The sequence below is a fragment of the Zosterops lateralis genome (assembly GCF_965231275.1).
Source record: "Zosterops lateralis genome assembly, chromosome: 2".
In the NCBI taxonomy this organism is placed as follows: Eukaryota; Metazoa; Chordata; class Aves; order Passeriformes; family Zosteropidae; genus Zosterops; species Zosterops lateralis.
The window spans coordinates 106,424,366-106,443,615 of record NC_139763.1 but is presented as its reverse complement, the minus strand read 5'-3'; the positions used below and the strand labels follow the sequence as shown (position 1 = coordinate 106,443,615).

At 37.7% G+C, this 19,250-nt stretch overlaps 1 protein-coding gene across 7 annotated transcripts in view; it reads left to right on the top strand.

The window, feature by feature from the left end:
- The window catches only part of DCAF6 (DDB1 and CUL4 associated factor 6), a 75,247-nt gene that overhangs the window by 2,462 nt on the left and 53,535 nt on the right, over positions 1-19,250 (top strand). For all 7 annotated transcript variants that reach the window (XM_083885101.1, XM_083885100.1, XM_083885106.1 and 4 more), the window contains exon 2: positions 14,214-14,275. In XM_083885101.1, the coding sequence (XP_083741227.1) occupies positions 14,214-14,275 (62 nt within the window). The remainder of the gene's footprint in view (positions 1-14,213; positions 14,276-19,250) is intronic.

Genomic DNA, 19,250 nt, shown 5'->3' with positions numbered 1-19,250 from the left:
AAGGGGTGTCTGTGTGGATGGTACTTGCATTATGAGCCCTTCACTGGGATGGTCGTGTCCTGCTACACTGTAAAATATCACAACTATTGACGGTGACCATGTTTTGAAGGAAGACATCTGAGAACTAATTGCTGTTTCCTATTTACTCAGTGTTTTAGTTTCATGTGAACTGGCAATCAAGTGGCACTCTATAAATAGCCTCTCTCAGCTTCTGAAAACAGCTGCTCCAGGAAGGATCTGCGTAATGTACCTTTCCATGCAGAGAGCTCCTCCCTGGAACTCATGGCCTTGCAAAAACTCTCTGATTTTGCTACATTCCTAAATAATTGTTCTGAAGCCTGGTCAGTTCTGGACAGAGCTCTGAGAAACAGCTCACGGAGATGGGGCTGTACATCTGTCCCTGGGCTGTGCCCTTCAGGTGTTATCCTTTGGTGAGAGCTCCTGCTGGGATGGGAGAGGGAAGATGTGGGTCTCAGCAATGTGTCTGTTGGCTACCTTTCCTTCAGCATTTGTAGGCTAATTAGTCTCCATTTCAGACACTGCTTGTGTTTGAGGTCTCCAGAGGAAGCCAGGCCTGGGGGAGGCTGTCAGGAACTCTTCTCTTTGATTCAGTTTAGGCATCCTCTTGGCCCAGTGCTGCTGGGAGCAGCCCTGCTGCTGGATCACAGATGGAAACCTGAGTTTCAGGTTGCTTTCAGTAGCACGTCGTGGTGCTTTTACCCTGAAAAACATTGTAGTATCCAAGTTAAATTCTGCCTTGAAGCTGGCAAGTGTAATTACTCAGGATACTTCCGCAAAGAGCTCCAAATCTTGCAATTTTGTATCGTTGTGTAATGTTTCGGGAGGGGTGAGCAAACCTGTCCTGGCGGCAGGTGAAGTGTTCTGTGCCAGCACCATAAAGGCCTCTGTGTGGATTAAATATAGCACATAACAATTTGGCTAGAGAAATGGCAGCATGGGTTTCTTGTGAGAAAGAGAGATCCATAATTCCTCTGAAGTATTTAATGTGATGGGTTTATTTGCTTTTCTGTGAAGGGTCCTGCTGCCGAGAATGGCTCTGCTTAGACAGGAGGAAGAATGAAGGCTTTTCCTTTTTTTTTTTTTTTTTTTTTTTTTTTTTTTTTTTTTTTTTTTTTTTTAGGGTTTTTGTTTGGCTGGTTCATTCTCGCTGTCTGCCATAGCAGGTTATCCAGAGAAGGTCTGCCAGTCTAAAAGGAGAGGAACTGATGCTGTATTTTAGTTCAGAGTGGCTGTTGGAAGCTGTGGTGCTTTGATACAATGGAAGCAAATAGCAAAACAATCAGCTCTCCCCAGTCTCTGATATCTTCATGCAGATACTATTTTCTGAAATCTTCCTTCCTTCTTTTTCTTTTAAGTTTAGCATATATCTTAGAGATAGTAAGATATGAAACAATCTTTAAAGAAGGGGGAGTGAAAGCTCACTCATGGGAAAGCACCACAGTGCTAAGTTTTTATCATCCTGGGTTTTAAGATTTGGGAGAAGTCTGAAGTCTAAAAAAATTAACTGTAAGGAAACCAGTTGTTGGGTTCATTGTGATCAAATTTTGTAAAGTTTCAGCAATTCTTACTAGAAAGAGATCTGTGAATATTTGTATGTAGGGAGAATTTACTAAACTACTTAGGTTTCAATAGTTCCCCCTCTTTATAAGGATGAACCACAGTAACCCCAGAACTAATTACGGTTTTGAAGTTGATTGCCCTGCTCCTCAGTAGGGTTGAAAACCAGGCAAGAAGAGCTATTTATTATAACTGGTTAGTTTTGATGTTGACTGCCTTCCATTCATATCAGCTTATAAAACTAGTAGTGGCTGGTTGAATGAAGATAAAATTGGGTGTTGCTGTTGAACATTTGGTATTTCCTAAAATACATTGCCCAGAGTGCAAGAGTGAAATTAAAATACTTCTTTAAATACTGTAAACTTTCATTCTCTCTTTTTGCTTTTCTTGGCCAAACAAACCAACCAAACCCAGCAGAATGGAAACTTGAATGCAGGGGAGAACAACCCAAGAGAAAGGCATTATTTTCCCCAGTTTTTGCTCCAGCTATATTTAACATGTGGTATCTTGGTCTCTGAAAATAATGTGGAGTAAGAAGGGTCAGACAGCTTTAATGTGATCAGCTTTGTAGCTGGTGCTCTTGCAAAATTGGAGATGGGCAGAGTATTTAATCAGCCTTTCTTCTTAAATTCTTTGCATAATACTTTTGATGTTTGTTTTGGTGGTTTTTTTTCAGGTACACTGTTATATTTCATGTCCTAAACCTCTGAAACTAATTTTCTTTTTCACCATGAGTTAAAAACACTCATCTGTCACAGCTAAACTCCAGATCTGGTAGAGGTGTTTTATGTGGTTGGTTTTTTTTTTTTTTTTTTTTTTTTTTTTTTTTTTTTTTTTTTTTTTTTTTTTTTTTTTTTTTTGTTTTTGTTTTTGTTTTGTTTTGTTTTGTTTTTTGTTTCAATTCTAACAGATAACTGCTGCTTGAAAAAGAATATTATAAATGTACCTGATGGTCGGATCATGAGACCACAGTTCTGTAGTGATATATTCTATCACAAATACTTTGTGAAACTTCACCAGCTGAAGTGTTTAGAAAGATGTAACTGAACTCCCCAGTTTCTTTTTTCATTAGAAATGTTTTCTGAATAATAGAAATAGGCAGAGGCAGAATTGAAGTTCACGGTGTAATGAGTGAGTTGGAGGAAAATACATCTGTGGAACAGTTTTTACGTGCTCAGTCTATCATTGGAAGGAGGCAGGAAGCTTTAGGAAGGCAGGAAATTTGGTGTAGTCATTGGATCTTCAGTGGTTGTGTAGAAAAGCTTAAGATGCATAAGAGCATTGTGGAAAAGGGATGCAACTTTTTAATTGAAAAAAACAAAGGAGAGACCAGTGATCAGGTATTGCCTTAAACTGGATATCTTTGGGGTTTTTTCCCCTTGTTAATAAAAGAGTGACTGCAGTCCTATATAAAATTACAGATGGGCTATTGAGAGAACAGTGTGGCATTGAGACCTGTTGATAACAAATTGAATTTGGAGGAGTTTAATAAAGAGACTGTCCTTGAAATTAATTCCCTGATACCATCTCATTTAAATTGAGACAGAAAGGAGCAGAAAGGCACTATATGTGTGTCTAAAACAGCTTGTAGGAAAAAGATATTAGTGGTGATCCTAGCATAGAGGATTAATGATTTATTTTTTTTCCTACTTCAAAGTAAATCAGCTCAGATAATAGAGACACCCATTTTAAAGCCTTTAATGTTGGTAAAGGATAATAAAAGCACAGTGCAACAGAATCATCTATACAAAACAGCAAATAAAGAAATGCTGGCTGGTTATAATTTGGTACATATCAGAAAACCAGAAAGAGATGTGAGCTGGGAGGCAGGATTAAGGTTAGAGGAGTAATTCTGTGGCCTGAGTGCTGCATGCTTAATTTTAATTTCAGTCTAATCAGCCTTCTGTTACCTTTGGCCTTATTTCACCCCTAGACTAACTGAGCTGTGGGAGTGGAGGGCAGGAGCCACTTGGCCCTGCAGGTGGTACAGCCATGTAACTTTAATCCAGGTAAATTTGATAGATTGTTTTGCTGTTATCTTAGAAATCTTTGCTTGGAGTTCATGTCACTGACAATTTTTCAGTTACATCTTCCTATGTGTTTTGGGGTTTAATTGTTATGGTTTGTTACTGTTTCTTCCTCCTCAGTATTGTCCCATTTTGTTTCATTCAGTGATAATGTGTTGGTGATAATTTTTGTGTAAAACAATTTAAATAATTTTCTTTAAAAAACTCAATTACATGCAGGGTCTGGGATTACTCGGTGCCTTCTGTTACTCTGTCCTGAAATAGGAGAATGATTTCCAGTGATTGTTTTTAGGATGCTGGGGGTTGATAGTAGCGCATCTTCTGGTTTTTTACGTACAAACACCAGTTTGTGTAAAACTGCAGACCCTTATGGATGATATTATTATGTTCTTTGGTGGGATAACCTTGCAGAAACCTGGTTTTTGAGTTTTGTTTTTCCCTTTTTGTAAAAAAAATTATACTACTGCCTATATTAGAACTTATCATTGAACTACTTACTGAGTTTTGATGTTTTAATTTTCTAAACCACCACCTTGATTGCTGCTGTTGTATTTTGACTTATGAATTAAAATGGAAAGTGCATTCTGGCATTATATTTAGCCTGCAAGAAATGATGAAAAATTGGTATAACTGTTTCAGACTGTTGATTTTCTGTCCTTCAGAGATTCAGGAGACCCTTTAAGTTACCTGCAGATTTGTCACAATTTCTTGAAACGGGCAGAACTATACAGATGCACTTTTTGATTTTAAAGGATTAACCTTGTGTGTAATATCTGTGATTAACAGAACATTAATCATGTGTGCTAATGGCTGCCAGGAAGTAGGAGTAAATGTAAGTGGGTTGTAGTCCTAAGGCTTTGCATGTATTACAATATTTGAATTATACTCAGTCTTAGGGTGCAAATGTATTTGCTTTATGTCCTTTGGAGCCTCAGTGTTCTCCTGGAGACAGCTGGAGACTGCAGACATTTGTGTGCACTTCTAATATATTTTCATTTTTGATTGCAATATTTCATTGCATTTACATTGTGTGCTTTTAAAGACTGTCTTTGTACAGGGAATGTGTTTGCTTTGTAAATAATGCCTGTGCCTTGATACTGAGTGTTTCAGACAGCTTTGTAGTTAAGTTGTACCTTGATCTTCTAATAATGAGCTTTGGATACATGAAAGCTGTCTCTTGCTGCAAAAACAAGTCGTGTACAGCATGTACTGGATTTGTATTTCAGGATGAGGCAGTGATGTGAGAGATCCTTTAGATCTCTTTCCTTTATTTATTTATTTTAATTTTTTCCCTTGTAGCTCTCTTCCAGTTGGATTGCTTCCATTAACTGCATTAGGGCAGACCATTAAACCTGTCTGTGTTCAGTCACTCCCAAGATGTTGCACTGCAACTCTGTGAGTTCTTGTGACTTTGCATGTGATTCCTGATCTTCTCTCCTTGAGTGTCTCCAGAATAGTCTCGGAGGATATAACTGATCATGTATCAAGAACCTGTTGACACTTGAGACCAGTCCTGTCCTGGCAGCAGGGAAAAGGATCAGTTCAGACACAGACTCTGCCAGCCTTCAAACAAAGCTGGATTTCTCACTGTCTGAGTGCAAGTCTCAGTTTTTTCGTGTCTTTGGGGCTTAGTGAGCTGCTGATTCAGATGTGTCCCAAATGCTTTAGTGTGTGTTGAATAATTAAATATTGAATGCGAGTATCATGAGATGGAATCTGAGTCACATCAGTGAATTTTAATATCCCCTTATTTTCCTCATCCCGTTCTTCAAAGATTTGCAGGCTTTCCTCTGGGAAGATTGAATGTGTCATTAATGCTGACTGCTCTCTAACAGGTACCATGGGGAAGATGAAAATCTCTCCCTTCTCTTCCCTGTGAACTTCACATGTTCTGAACCATCAGTGTTTGTTCAACCCTTTTTGAACTACTGAAACTTCACCTAAGTGAAAAACTGTTAAAATTACGTTTTTAAACCAAACCCACCTCTTTATTTAGGTTGCATCACTTTGTTGTTGCAGTTATTGCAGTGTGTTCCCATTACTTACCTTTCTAGGAAATGAGGAAAAAATCTGGTTCCTTTTAAATTTGGTTTTATTTTAAAAACACTGTTATGTCCTGAGAACTGTCTTCAGTAAAAAAAGATTCTGTATAATTAAACAGGTTTTTTTTACCTAGGATGAATACATATAGTTTAATGCAATAGGCAGTGTAATGTTTAAAAGTAAGGGGTTTTTTCCCCCTCATTTGTTTTTAAATACCTAGTGATAATTTAATGTGTGTCAGTACACTGTTAACTTAACAATCATCTACTATCAAGACTCAGCTTCCTACTTGACCTCGACTTTTGATTCTTGTAATCTATCACTAATTTTGATTTTTGTAATCTGTCTTTAATCCTGGGCAATTGCCTGGTGTTTACGTTTATAATCTTATGGGGTTATGACCCTTATCTCTTATGGTATCTCTATATCTATTTCCCGAGTTCCCCCAACAACCCCAGCAGTGTACAATTCTCACACTACCCAGGATTAAATGCTATGTTATATTAGGCAGGTGTGCAGAATGTTCAATGCCTTAATTCAGTTCCAGGCTGTCCAAGGTTTCAGTTTCACTTGTGGGAAAGGCAGGCCCTGGGGTTTTTTTGCTGGAAGACGTGTCTGTAGATATGCTGGTAAGCTCCTGTATAATCACTTCTTAATCTGTTTAAAAATGAGTATTGAGTTAGCTTAAACAACTTTAAATAGTAGGCTTTGATTTAGCCTGGAGCCTTTGTCTGGAATTCCTGGGATTAGTCCTGCTGCCAGAGTGGGAGAAGCAGCAGCCTCTGGCAGGCACTGGAAGGTGATGGCAGGACTGGCAGCAGTGGGGGCACCTCCTCAGGATGAATGAGGATATTCCTGCTAGGAATTCTCTCCACTTTTTCTTTCCTTCTCCTAGCAATTCTGCATGCTCCAGTGTTCATTTTGCCCGAGTGCCTGGAGGTGAGGGGCCCTGGTTCTGCTCCAGGCAGTTTTAACATCTGCACTGGAGTGCAGCAGCACCACATTTCAGATTCTCAGATACCATCTCTTCTTGCTGGAAAGTGGAGCTTCAAATCAACCTTGGGTGTCACAGTGATCAGCAGTACCTGAGAACATAAAGCACAGTGCCTGATGTGTGTTTTCCCAAGTGTTGTTAAGGATTGGCTGGGTTATTACATGGATGTCATTTTTACAAGAAAATATTCAACATTGCTGCCCACATAGCAGTTTCAGATGAAGACTTCTCAAAGTCAAGGGAAAACATTTCTAAAGACACTGAAACTACTGTAGTGCTGTTTACTCCAACTTGCAACAATCTGCATAATATTTCATTCTTCATTTATAGAAACCTCCTTTGACTTTCCTTTGGAGAAGAAAGCAGGGCACAAGTGTATTTTTCTTGATCTGATAACTATTGTTTTTGTGCTGATATCTGTTTTACAATTTCGAGCTGTTTATTTGGGAGTCCTATTTTAGTCCTGGTGGAGAAAACAGCAAAAGCTTTTACATGTAGCTAATCCTACATCCAGTTAATCACTTAAGCTATGTCAGATAGTTTTCTGTTGAGAGGAGTAAGGTGGTATGTGTTATCCTTTCCATAGATAGAGCTTCTCTTAGTTCTGTCATGTCAATTTTGTCCTCTGCTCTATAGAAATTAGAAATATTTGTGGAATAATATAAAAATTTCAAGTGCCTTTTGTCTCAGTGAGTAGTTTTTATTTGATCACTGGACTACTGTGCAGCAAAGTACCCACAAACATGGAAAAATGAATAATATTAAACAGTGGAACTTTTTGTTGTTCTGAAGAGATGGTAAATTCAGAGAGAGAGTCCTTTTTGTGGGGCGTAGCTCAGCTCAGTCTCTTATCAGTCCCTCCTGGGCTGGAAAGTGCCACGTCCTGGGCCCCAGTGGGCAACAAGTGTGAGCTCCTGGTGTTTTTCTGGCTTTTTGGTCCAGAGCACGGCTGATCAGTTCCAAGAAAAAGAAAAGCCACAGTCTCTGCCTCAGCTAGCAAAAAAACTAACTAAAAAGCAAAGGAGAGCTCTCTCCTGCTGTCCATGCTGTGACAACACCCTCCATGAGAGAGAAAGCTGAAGCTCTTATCTCTGTGTTTTTGAGTACAGACGCCTCAGACATTTCACTGCTTCTCCTTCTCCCCCCCCTTCACTTTCAGATCTCGTTTTAAAGGTGCAAAATTTATTTCTGGGCTAAAGAGATAAATGGAGATACAATTCAGCTTCATAGTCACCCCAGAACAGCTACTTTAAAGGGTTGAGTAAATATCAAAATTGCTGAAAACTGGCATTTTTCCCTCCTGTCACAAAACCTCACTTGCACTCTGTGGCAAGAACAATACAGGAGACTAAACTATGGGCACTGTAAGGGGAAGTGTAAGGATATCTGTCAGAATGTGCTGTACTTGTGAATGAAATCCACTTAGCACCAGTCAGTGCAGCACAGATAAAGTGCCTTCTCTGAGAAAGGTACTTGTGCTTCATCCCACATTTCTGTGACTGAGAACACCTTAAATACTTTATGTTGATGCAGCTGAATTTTATGTAATCTTTCAGGCTTAAACCATAGTAAATATCAAACAGAAATTAAAGACATTGGTTTAAAGCCCAAATGCTTGTAACATTATCAGTTATGGAGCCCAGTGGAGGCTTATATTTGGGAGTGGATACTTTCAGTATACAAAAGATGTTTCAAAGTTAATTACAGCCATTGCTACTAATGCAAACATATCTGTGCTCTTACCTACAGTAACCTATTTTTGCAGATTCTGTAGAAGCAAACCTAACCAGAGGTATTCTCCAAAATGCTTATTTATTACGCTAAAATGTATAACATTGCTGAACTACTATTTTTTCTTTTTTGAAATCTCAGCAGATCTCTTATTCTTTTGGTTTTTTGTTTTCCTGAGATCAGGTTTTGTATTAATATACTCACCCTGAGATATTACAGACTTGCTGATTTATAATTGAGGGCACAGTGTCCTGTCTTCTGTAGTTTCTGTCTTGGTGTTATAATATCTGAAAATTTTGTGTTTTCTAATACTTAAGGCTCATTATTTAACCTATCTTTAGGGTTTGGGTGCAGGCTTGGTTAGCACCAAGTTGTTTGATGCTGGCTGGTTGGTAGCAAAGTTCTGACATATTAAAAAGGCAAAGAACTCTCTTCGTAGACAATAAAAATATTTTCTGTTTTCTGTGTAGTGTTCATGCTTTCAGGCTTCATGATGTATCATTAAGAATAGAGAATAATTTGAGTTATCTGCTTTGAACTTAACCCATAATGAAGTAGTTGATTATAGTATTTTGAAAGGAAGTCGTTTAAACATTGACAGGACCAAGAGTTATCATTTTTGGCATTTTTACAGTAGTGCAGAAGAGTGAAGAGATGTAGCACAGGGCCCTGTTCAGAGGACTGGAGGTCACACCCATGGATTTGGTTTCTGGCAGTGCTGCTGGTTCACTCTTTCTTTTGATAAATTGCTTGAGTTTCCTGTGTCACAGTTTCAATGACTATAAATGGGGCCGGTGTCGGCCTACACAGCTAACAAATGGTTTTTAAGGTTTTAATTCATCTTCAAGAATTTTAACTTCTCTTGATATAAGTTAATTCAGTGCATATTGTGTATAGTCCTGTTTACTGTGTGGTGCATGGAGAATTCTGGTGGCTGGAAAAAGCATGTTGAGATGTGGATCAAAAGTTATATCGTGGTGCAAAGTTTGATGGAGTTGATCCAGCAAAATAAGCTATATACAAACAGAGCTGCTTCAGAAATGCCTGAACTCTCCCCTGGAAAAGCAAAAGAAGTTTTGAAATGCACTCAGAGTGCAGGATAACATGTGCCCTGCATTGGGAACAGACGCTGGCTCCATTTCAGCTTTAAACTAGGGCATTCCAAATGTCACAGCGAGCCAGCGCTGAGGGACTTGGCCTTGCAAAGAGCCAGCTTGATATAAATGAGTGTTCATTTGATAAATGGGCTCTATTACTGAATAAGGGTTGTCTTTTAACGTCTTACACTCTCTTGGTCCTGCTTTGGGTGAAAGTTTAGTTAAATTTCTGTGGAGCACAAGTGTGCTTTAAAGCTAAACCTTCATCATGAGACGATCTGTACTTCCTCAGTGGGAAGTTCTGGAGCACAGTTTTAAATTTACAAAGGTTTTACATGCTCGAAGCGTTTAACTTGTCTGCTGTCATCAGTTCTGAAGCAGCTTTGAAGCTTACAAAAGGAAGGTATGTATCTCTTTGCCAAAACAGGCACGTAAAAAGTACCCGATTAGCAATTCCTAAACTGAGGATTGTGACCTAAACGGTGTCATAAGGGCTGTGAGTGGGGAGTCTAAGGGATGCTCTTGTATTTTGGTACTGCTCCCTGAAGTGAGATTAGAGCTCTGTAACTGTGCCCAGACACCCAGCTTGGGTAATTCTCCAGGTGGGAGCTGCAAGGCAGCATTTGGTTTGACCTTGTGCACGGTGGATGTTTTGAAGAAATAAAGTTACAAAGAAACAGCTGCAGCTTCTCTTTCACCTGCTTTCCCATATTTAAATTCATATTATGAACAACTCTAATGGGGATTCTTCAATACACAGAATGATCCCTTGGTCTCCAGCTTAATATAAACAAAAAAAAAATATTGATCACTGCACTGAGAGTTTCACTGTACCTTGAGGCTTCAGTAGTGTATAATGTTTGCTGAGAATGGGTGGATGGCTAAAACCTGAAAATATTATTGATCATTGTACTGAGAGTGGCACTGAACCTTGAGGCTTCACTTGGTGCATAACTAGTGAAAATGGGTGGGTGGAGCATTAGCTTGACAGCTTTCCAAATTTGAGCTTTGTAAACACTTCATGGGGAGGTCACCACAGCCATTTGAAATTTACCAGGGCTTTTGTTTTGTTTTGTTTTGCTTTACGGTGTTCTTGTTGATAAACTCACCTTAGCAATTTTGAAGCAAACCCCAGGTGTGTTCCCCTGTCCAGTGAGATAATCTTGGTGGTGACAGTTTGATCACTTGATCCGTGTCCTACGCCTTATTTGAATACAGGAAACAATATATTGAAGCACCCTCACAGGATTAAATTATTGCCTTTCTAGGGGGACTAATAGTTAAGGGGAAAAAGAAATAGTTTCTGGCTTGAGCCTGTAGTCAGTATTGGGATGGGAGAAATCTAAACATGACAGAGGTCTTGATGCTGATATTGTAAGAGAAAAGTATTTTTGGGGTTTTGTTAAAAGCTCGGGTTCCATCCATCACCGTAGCTGGAAGAGGAGCCAGGAGGGGCTGCCTTTGTAGGAAGGTGGAGAGAACAGGCAGCCTTTGGATTAGGTGAATGGGAATTAAGGATTGAGAAGATTCTTGTCACTTGAGAGAGCAGAGCCTTTGACATGGAGAATCTGACTGTTAGGAAGTCCAGCAATAAGAGCTGAGACGCTGAAGAGTAAATGCAAAACAAACCAAGAGGTATTGTTTCTTAATTTTTTTCAACGTCATAAAAATGGATCAGTGACAAAAATATTCAAGTGACAAATTCTAATACTTGCTGCTGAGCATTTTTGTCAAACCAAGTGAACCTGTGGGAGTCATTGCTGAAGTACAAGGAGCACAGATTCACTGACTCTGCTCAGCTTTTAACAACAGCAAAAGCAGAGGCATATTTTATTCAGATCTCTTTATTCACGTAGTTCAGGCTTTTACTTTAGAGTAAAAGCACCACTCAGGGTCTGGTGGTTCTAATTTTGGATCATCAGATAAACTACAAACAATCCATTCAGTTGTCTTACTGCATGTAATCAAATAAGAGGGAGTTTGGAGGGAAAACATTTTAACTGCTTTCTCCCTTGCCCCATTTTTCCTTTAGGGAATATAGAAACTATTTAAGTTGTAATTTTGTTTGTATTTAATTCCTTTCTCAAGTATTTAGATATAAAATTATCAAAGGATAAATAACACATATATAATAAATAATATTATATATTATTTATTATATAAATAATAAATTATATAAAAATATATTTTATATATTTATATTAATATATAAATATAATTATATATTTATATAATAAATCTATATAAATCCTAATATTAAAAAATGTTTTAAATAGCCAAATGCTGAGTATATGATACACCTTATGTCTGCATCTCAGGTTTACTGAAACTTGTATGGATGCTGTATTCTTATTAAGACCAAAACAACCTTAATTTAGCAATAGCAAGTTGTTCATATCTTATTTTGTCAACAGATTTCTGTAAGGAAATTAAAATTGAAACTGAAAATGTGATTAGAACGCAGTTATTGTTTCTTACTTGCTGCTTTAAGCGATTTGGATTAAAACCAGAGCATACAGGAAGGTCAAAGATCTGTTGCTCTGTTTGTTTCTAAAAATTAGCTTGAATCAACTTTGGTGTGTGTGTACAGAGGATTCTCAGCCAGCACCTGCCTGTTATTCTGCAGACATCACCTCATTCCAGATGTGTTTTATGCACATGGCACAATGCTGAACAATCATCCACTGCTATCAGATTTTTCTGTTCTTCAATGAAAGTGTGATGGGTCTGGCAAACATTTTTGTGTTGTATTTTTGTGTTGGCCTATGGGGTATACAACTCTTAATGAAGTTACTCTGTTGGAGCTGTGTATTACTGCTCTGTTTTGCATTACAGGAGCAAATTTTAAAGTTTCTGTTATGCAAAGTGATACCCAAGCATGCAGCAGGTGATATTTCCCACCTCAGCATTCACATTTACTTACAAGAATTGAAGAAATCAAATTCACCTGAAACCAGGAATCTTCACTGAAATCACAGAAATCATTTGATTAAAAAAAAAAATAGGATTTCACTGAAAGGTACAATAAACCAACCATGGAGAATCTACAGTCAAAGTCCGTTCCTGGAGGGGGAAAAGTGGGTGAGGACAGGTGGTAGAGAAAGCACAGTGAACTAGGTGGATGTATTCCTAATCAAAGAATACCTACATTCTTACTAGTAGAGCATGGTGCATAAGATGTCATCACTTTAATATTTCTCTAATTATGGTTGTTCCTGGTTAACAGAAACTGTAGCACCTCAGATGTGACAACTTCAATGTTTATAAAACGGGGCATGAGAGAAGTCTGGCTTTTATCTTGTTAAAGCTGGCTCAGGCTGCTTTAAGTGCAAGCACTTTATAACTGCATCACTCACTAAGTACCTCCTCTTGAAACAAAAAAAAAAAAAAAAAATTTTGCTGAAGTATGATCTTCATCTCATGGGGTACTTAAGCTGTGTTATGAGCAATTTTGAATTTTGGAGGTGGCTTCCAGTTCCAGCAAAACTGAGGAAAAAAAACCCAGAGCTTTAGATGGAGGGAGAGCTGTATGAACACCGGAATGGGTGCGGGCGTAGCTGCAGGAAGGGTGTCCTGGCCCTTGAGGAGGGAGTGGGGCAGGGATGCTCAGTGCCTGGTTCCTGACAGCTGGATGTGAGGGACCAGCTGTGGATATCAGATGTTCATTTTCAGGGCTGGGAGAAATAAATATGGGAGAAATAAAAAGCATTCAGAGGAAGCAAGTGGAGAAAGGAGAAACTACTTTTTCAAATATGTGCTATACTGAGCTCTGACATGGTTCTGCCTTGAGCTGAATCAAAGCAAGTTCAGAAATGTAGGATTTTTGAGATGTGGAGTCTGTTGCTGTTCTTTTCCTGGTTTCTAGGTTTTTAAGGTTAATTTTGAGTGAAGTTCACAGTTACACATTTGGAAAGAGCACAGCCTGGCATAGGCCTACAGTCTGATGCTCTTACCTGGAATTTTGTTCTGAGAGCTGTACTAACACAGGAAAAAAGAAAGGGGTAATGGTCCTTGAGTTTAAGAGATTTTGGGATTGAAGTTAAAAATATTGAGTTTATCAGTATTTTTCTTTTCTGAAAGTGCTTTCTGGGCAATATTAGGTTCAGTATAACCTGAGAGTTGGAGCCATGTGTTTAAACATCTAGTTCAGGATAAGCCCACATTTTGGCAATATACTTTGTTTTTCCCTCCTCATGTGTTTAGTACAGTTTGTGTTTGGTTCTGAGTGCAGTGGTAAATCAGTTTGTATATGGGGTGTAAGGGCATGAAAGTTACTGGGGCTTTGTCTTCTTACGTGTTTATAGATTTCATCTCTATCCTTCATCTCTCCCTTCCATATAATTTCTATGAAATGGAATGTTACTGGTCTGAAATGTTAATTTTCCAAATGCAAGGGTTGTACTGCTTGAACTAAGTTATACTTGCTCCCTCTCAGCTAAGTGAACCAAATAACCACAAGATTAATTTCTGTTTTCTTGCTATTAGCTTGAGAGGGAGCATCAGCCTGCGAACCTGTGAAATGTTCCTTTTGCCATTTCTGCACTCTTATTAAAGGTGATGGAAGAACCAGCAAATGTCGTGCTTGTCTTAGGATTTGTAAAATGAGAAGCATATGAATTGTTTCAAGATTTAAATTTATATTCTGGTTCTTTACTCTTTAGGTTTTTACCTGTGAATGGTCATTAGCAGGCTCTTAACTGCTTCAGTTTTTAAAAATTATGTAATTGTTGTTTTTCTTCACAGGAAGAAGAGAATTTATCCAAAGATTAAAACTTGAAGCAACCTTGAATGTGCATGATGGATGTGTAAGTCATTTTGTGGCTTTTTCGATTGTTAAAAATTATTAAATTGTGGTTTTGTTGCCATGGTAAAAGTCTCTACCTTTTCAGTTAGGACTCATTTTAAACCTTGAAATGAACTCTGGTTTTTTTTGTTATACTGTGTTGACTTAAAGCTTTATTAGTATTTTGAGTGATTTATTTTCCAATTTCAAGAAGCAAATCATCAAGTGCTACATGCTGACTTATAGACAAGGAAAACAAAAATAAGGCTTCCTGAAAGGCAGTAACATAACTTGAAATATTGCTTATTTAAATATTAACTTTTGAAAGGGGTCCAAATATTTTAAAACATATCCTTTTAAATAAAAGCTTTTACCTAAGCTAGATTCAGGACAAAGAGGGTGCCATGTTACCTTTGAGGAATAGAGCAGAAACTCATGGTTGTTAAAGTATTTGTTGTACAAGATATGTGAAAAATTAAAATGTTCTGTAACAAAAATGAAAATGTAAGTGCAGCTTTTGTACTTTAACATGTGTATTTCTAAAGCTTTTCAAATGTAAGGATTATTTTATCTTGAGTTGCTTGGATTTTAATTAGGGAATGATAGAATTGTTACCTAACACTCTGGTAGTTTTAAGGAACAAATATTGTTAAAATCCAGTCTTCCTCAGATGAGAAGTATGATTTTGATGGGCCTGGAGTTTTTGTGAGCCTGGGAAGTCTGGGAAAGGCCAGGATTAGAATTGCTGTATATAAAACATGAGCTACTTTTCCTGTGCTGACTTGATTATCAATTGAATATTCTGGTACAGATGGTGTTGGTGTAATGAAGCAAATATATACATTTCTCTTTTTTTTTAAAGTAATGTCACAAGAATGATGGTGTAAGATCCCTTCTAACCCAAAGAATTCTAAGATTCTATATGTATTTATTAATTTTTATAGTCAAGATTGTAACAGTGATATTTTATGGCTGAATTTCTTCTCTAAGTAATTTTTAATCTCCTCAAATACTTGAGATTAAATTTTTCAAGTTTCTTGTCCTGAAGTTGATTTTTTTTATTTCCTTGTAAAAAAAGTCATTTTTTTCCTGTTAAAACAGAATAAAAGAAAACAGTATTTGTTCACTACTCGTTAAAAATTAAGTGACTGATATCTATTTCAATTATCTGCCTTTGTGTCACATAATAAAAATTGTAGATTTGGTATTGGCTGTTGATGTTGCTTGCATCTATCTGATGGATATGTATTTGAAATTCTTACCTCATTTACTGTGTGATCTTTTGCAAGGAATAATCTTTTAGGGCAAACAACCACTCGCTATCATTTCTTACTATTTGTTTTTTAAAAATCTGTGAAATAGAAATCAGTGAAATTACAATGCTTGTACTGATTAAACTCCTTATTACCATCAATGGTGATTAGGCTATTTTTATTTCTTCTTCCCACAACTACTGGCTCAGCATGCATTTCAAATATGTGGAATGAATGCCATATTGTCCTATTAAAAGGTGTTTCTGGGTTTGACTTTTGGGTGGTTGGGTTTTTTTAATGAAGGTTGGATGGCAGGGGTTTGGGGGTTTTCTTTGGTTGCTGTTTGGTAGATTGGTGTTTTTTTCATTGTTCTGTTGAATAAGTTGTGACTCATATTTTCTGTATAAAGCGTGCTGTGTAATTGGACACGGTGGACAACTTACTTAAGGCAAGAAATCTTTTTACTAATTGAGGATAAAAGTAAAGTCCAAGTTGCTACCTGTTACACTGAAAAGAGATCCTGTGGGACATACAGCTGTGTGTGTAATCATATCCAGGCAGGATATCTGTGAAGAAGGGAATATTCCATGAATTACTTCACATATCCACATTTTTGTAACAGTAATATTACCATAGGAACTTTATGTTTAAAATCTGAGTATTTTCACCTCAGAGTTCAGGGGCAATTCTCTTTGAAACAGTCCCATTTCCCCCTTGGTTTGAAGACACAGTTTCTAGCAGTAGTGTGTGAAGTAATTGAATTGATTCTACAGAATTATTGATGTCTGCCAGTAGCCTTATCATCCTTCCAGGGCAGGATTTGCCTCTTTCAACAAGGTTCACATGGTCAAATTCAGTAAGATCATTTGTATGCCAGAACTTGCCATTTTCTGTGTTAGCTGTAAAGGGAGCTTAAGAAGATGAGGAAATGTGCAGAGTTAGGTGAGCTGTTCTGTATGAAGTGATTAAATCCCAAGGAGAAATGTTGAAAGAGAAGTAATCTGGACCAGCAGCAATGAGGAGTGAGGAAAGTAGAGGATAAAGAAACTTTAAACCATATTGAATTGCAGTAAAAATACGGCTTATTTTCTTCCCCTTTTTCTTCTGTGAGAGCTGAGGAAGGTTGAAATGCAGGATGTAGATGAAGCATTTGACATGAATAAATACTACATTTTGAAATAAAGAGAATTGCCTGAAGGAGTAACTTCTCATTTCTGTGTGTAGGCATTCAGATCAATAACAAACCAGCATCCTTCTTGGCATTCATCTCCTTCAGGATGGCACTTGGGAACAAATCCTTTTCAGGTGTAGTCCTCAAAGCCAGGCTTGAACCAGGACAGGGAGTTTGTGTTTTGTTAGAAACACAGTTTTTACTTTTTACTCCACTGATGAAAAGCACTGCCTTTTTCACCTCCTTCTTTGCTTGGGGGATATCCTGACATTCTGGATATTTACAGCCATTTTTATTTCTTTTCTTCTATTTTTGTATTCTGTTAATCTCTTCTGTTCACAAAAGAGTTGGTTCTGATGTCACTTTGCATGGAAGTGAGGAGTTTCCTTTTTTGTTTTTTTTTTAAGGATTGGCTGCAGTGCCTCCTGCATTGTCTTTGAGGAAAACACAGAGACAGTAAATTTATGTTTGACTAATTGACTAATGAATCAAAAGTGCCCGCTGACTCCTTGCAAGGCTAGATGAGGGACAAATCAAATTAGATACCATTAATAATGTGGAGTACTTAATGGAAAAAAGCTAATTACACACCCTTTGACTTTTCTTACCTTGTTAGGAATTGTCTGTCCTTCGTGTTTGATGTATCCTTTCTTCTGGCTCCAACACCCTTTCCCAAGGTTTCCAAACCCTCAGAATAGTCACTGTTCCATTGTGCTTCTAGCTGGGGTTGAGTGGCAGTGCATTACTGCACTGTGTAGCTTTTTCAAAATAAAAACCAATTTTCTAACCAGTTCTTGTTTTACATTGTAATTTAGTGGTGGATTTGCTACCATGGAATGAGACCAGAACTTTATTTTTTTTAAATTGTTTTTTTGAGCATCTGTTTTTAGTGATCCATATGCTAATTTATTTGGGTTATATGATGTTGGTCAGTAGGTTGTACTGAACACTGTATGTATTGGCTGGAAAGTCTGAAAAAAAAATCAAACCAATGTTATTTCATTGAAGGAGTTACTTTTTGAGTTATTTGTTGTCAGCAATGGTGACAAGGTGATTTGGTACAAAATAAAAAAGCCCATTTAGTTACAGACCTGTAGTACACATTTGGTTATGTCATCTTACTTCAGGATCGTTTTTGAACCAACTTTGGTCTGGGCAGGGTATATTGAAATTGCTCAACTGAGGCAGCCATTGCAATGAAATTGAAATTTTGGAGGAGAATGGTTGATTTCTTGTGTAGATTTGTGATGCTGCAGTTTAGATAATCTTGTCTCTCTTTGCATCTTCAATGTTTCTCTGCTTCTCTGCCCTTCAGATTTTGTGTTTGTACATAAATATACACATCCACCCCCTCAGTTTGTTTTCGTGCTAACTTTTCTTTCTCATATCATGACTTTAAAATTTTCAGTAGCTTCCTTGGGTTTTTTTCAGTGTTTTGTTCTTGTTTCTATTCCTGTAATCTTACATTAGCATTTTGGTTTCTTTAGGGCAACGATAATAATATTTTTCTGCCTGAGAGGAAATGCAGATGAAAATAAACATTGTTGGGTTGTGTGTTTGCCCTGTCTGGAGTGCTGTGCAGTGTTTGACAACATTTTAGAGTACAGCCATTGTCAGGGCAGGTTATTTCAATGATAGATGGTTCTGGGGGCTAGTTGAAATTGTGGTTCTTGGTGTTTGACAGCCAGGGTTATAAAACCATAAGATAGCCATGCAAGGTCATACCAAAGCTCAGTGGAGCCTGATAACTTGGCCCTCAAAGTGGCCAGCACATATTTTTTGAAGGAAGTTGAGATGGGGCAAGCATACAGTATTTGATGGGTGTTCTGGACAACACATCAGGCTTTAATGGGCAGATGGAGGTGGAAGCTGCACCTTTGTTTCTGATCATTTTTCATTTCTCTTTGATGAATATGTATCTCTTTCCACTTCTGGTGTTTAGGGTGTTTCATAACAATGATTTCCAGTTTCATTAAGAAGTCATGTGTCATTTGATTGTTTCATTTAAGGCCTTTCATCTCCTGTACTGTGAATATCCACAGAGAATTATTTTTTACTTTTTCCATGTCATTAATGTTCTTATAAGCTTCTGTCATTTCCCTTCCCTAGAGCAGTACAAATTATTTGCTTCTTGCAATAAAAAGTGTTAGATATCTGTGAGCACCCCAGTAATTCCCTGTCATAATTTCTCTTTCCAAATGGGCAGTAATAGAAATGGAGAATACGGGAGCGGGAAAGGAACCCAAACTGCCTAGTGTGGAAGATGTGGGATTGCCATGCATGGATGTATACCCTGCTCTTCTGTGCATTTCCTAATAAATCCTAACAAATCTGACTGCTGCTGAGCACTGAGCTAACCCTGCCATAGGCACGTTTGTTTAACACCAATGTCTCTCCTCAAGTTCCTCCAGCTGAGAATATCAAGGTGGTGGTGTTCCTGTGATCCACCTGAAACTGCTAATTCTGGTTTTGCAACTAACCCCAACTAAACTTGTCATTAAAACAGTAACTAGAAGGGCTGTATTTATTTTAAATTAAAAAAAAATAATTGTTTGGGAGGGGCTCAGAGTGAA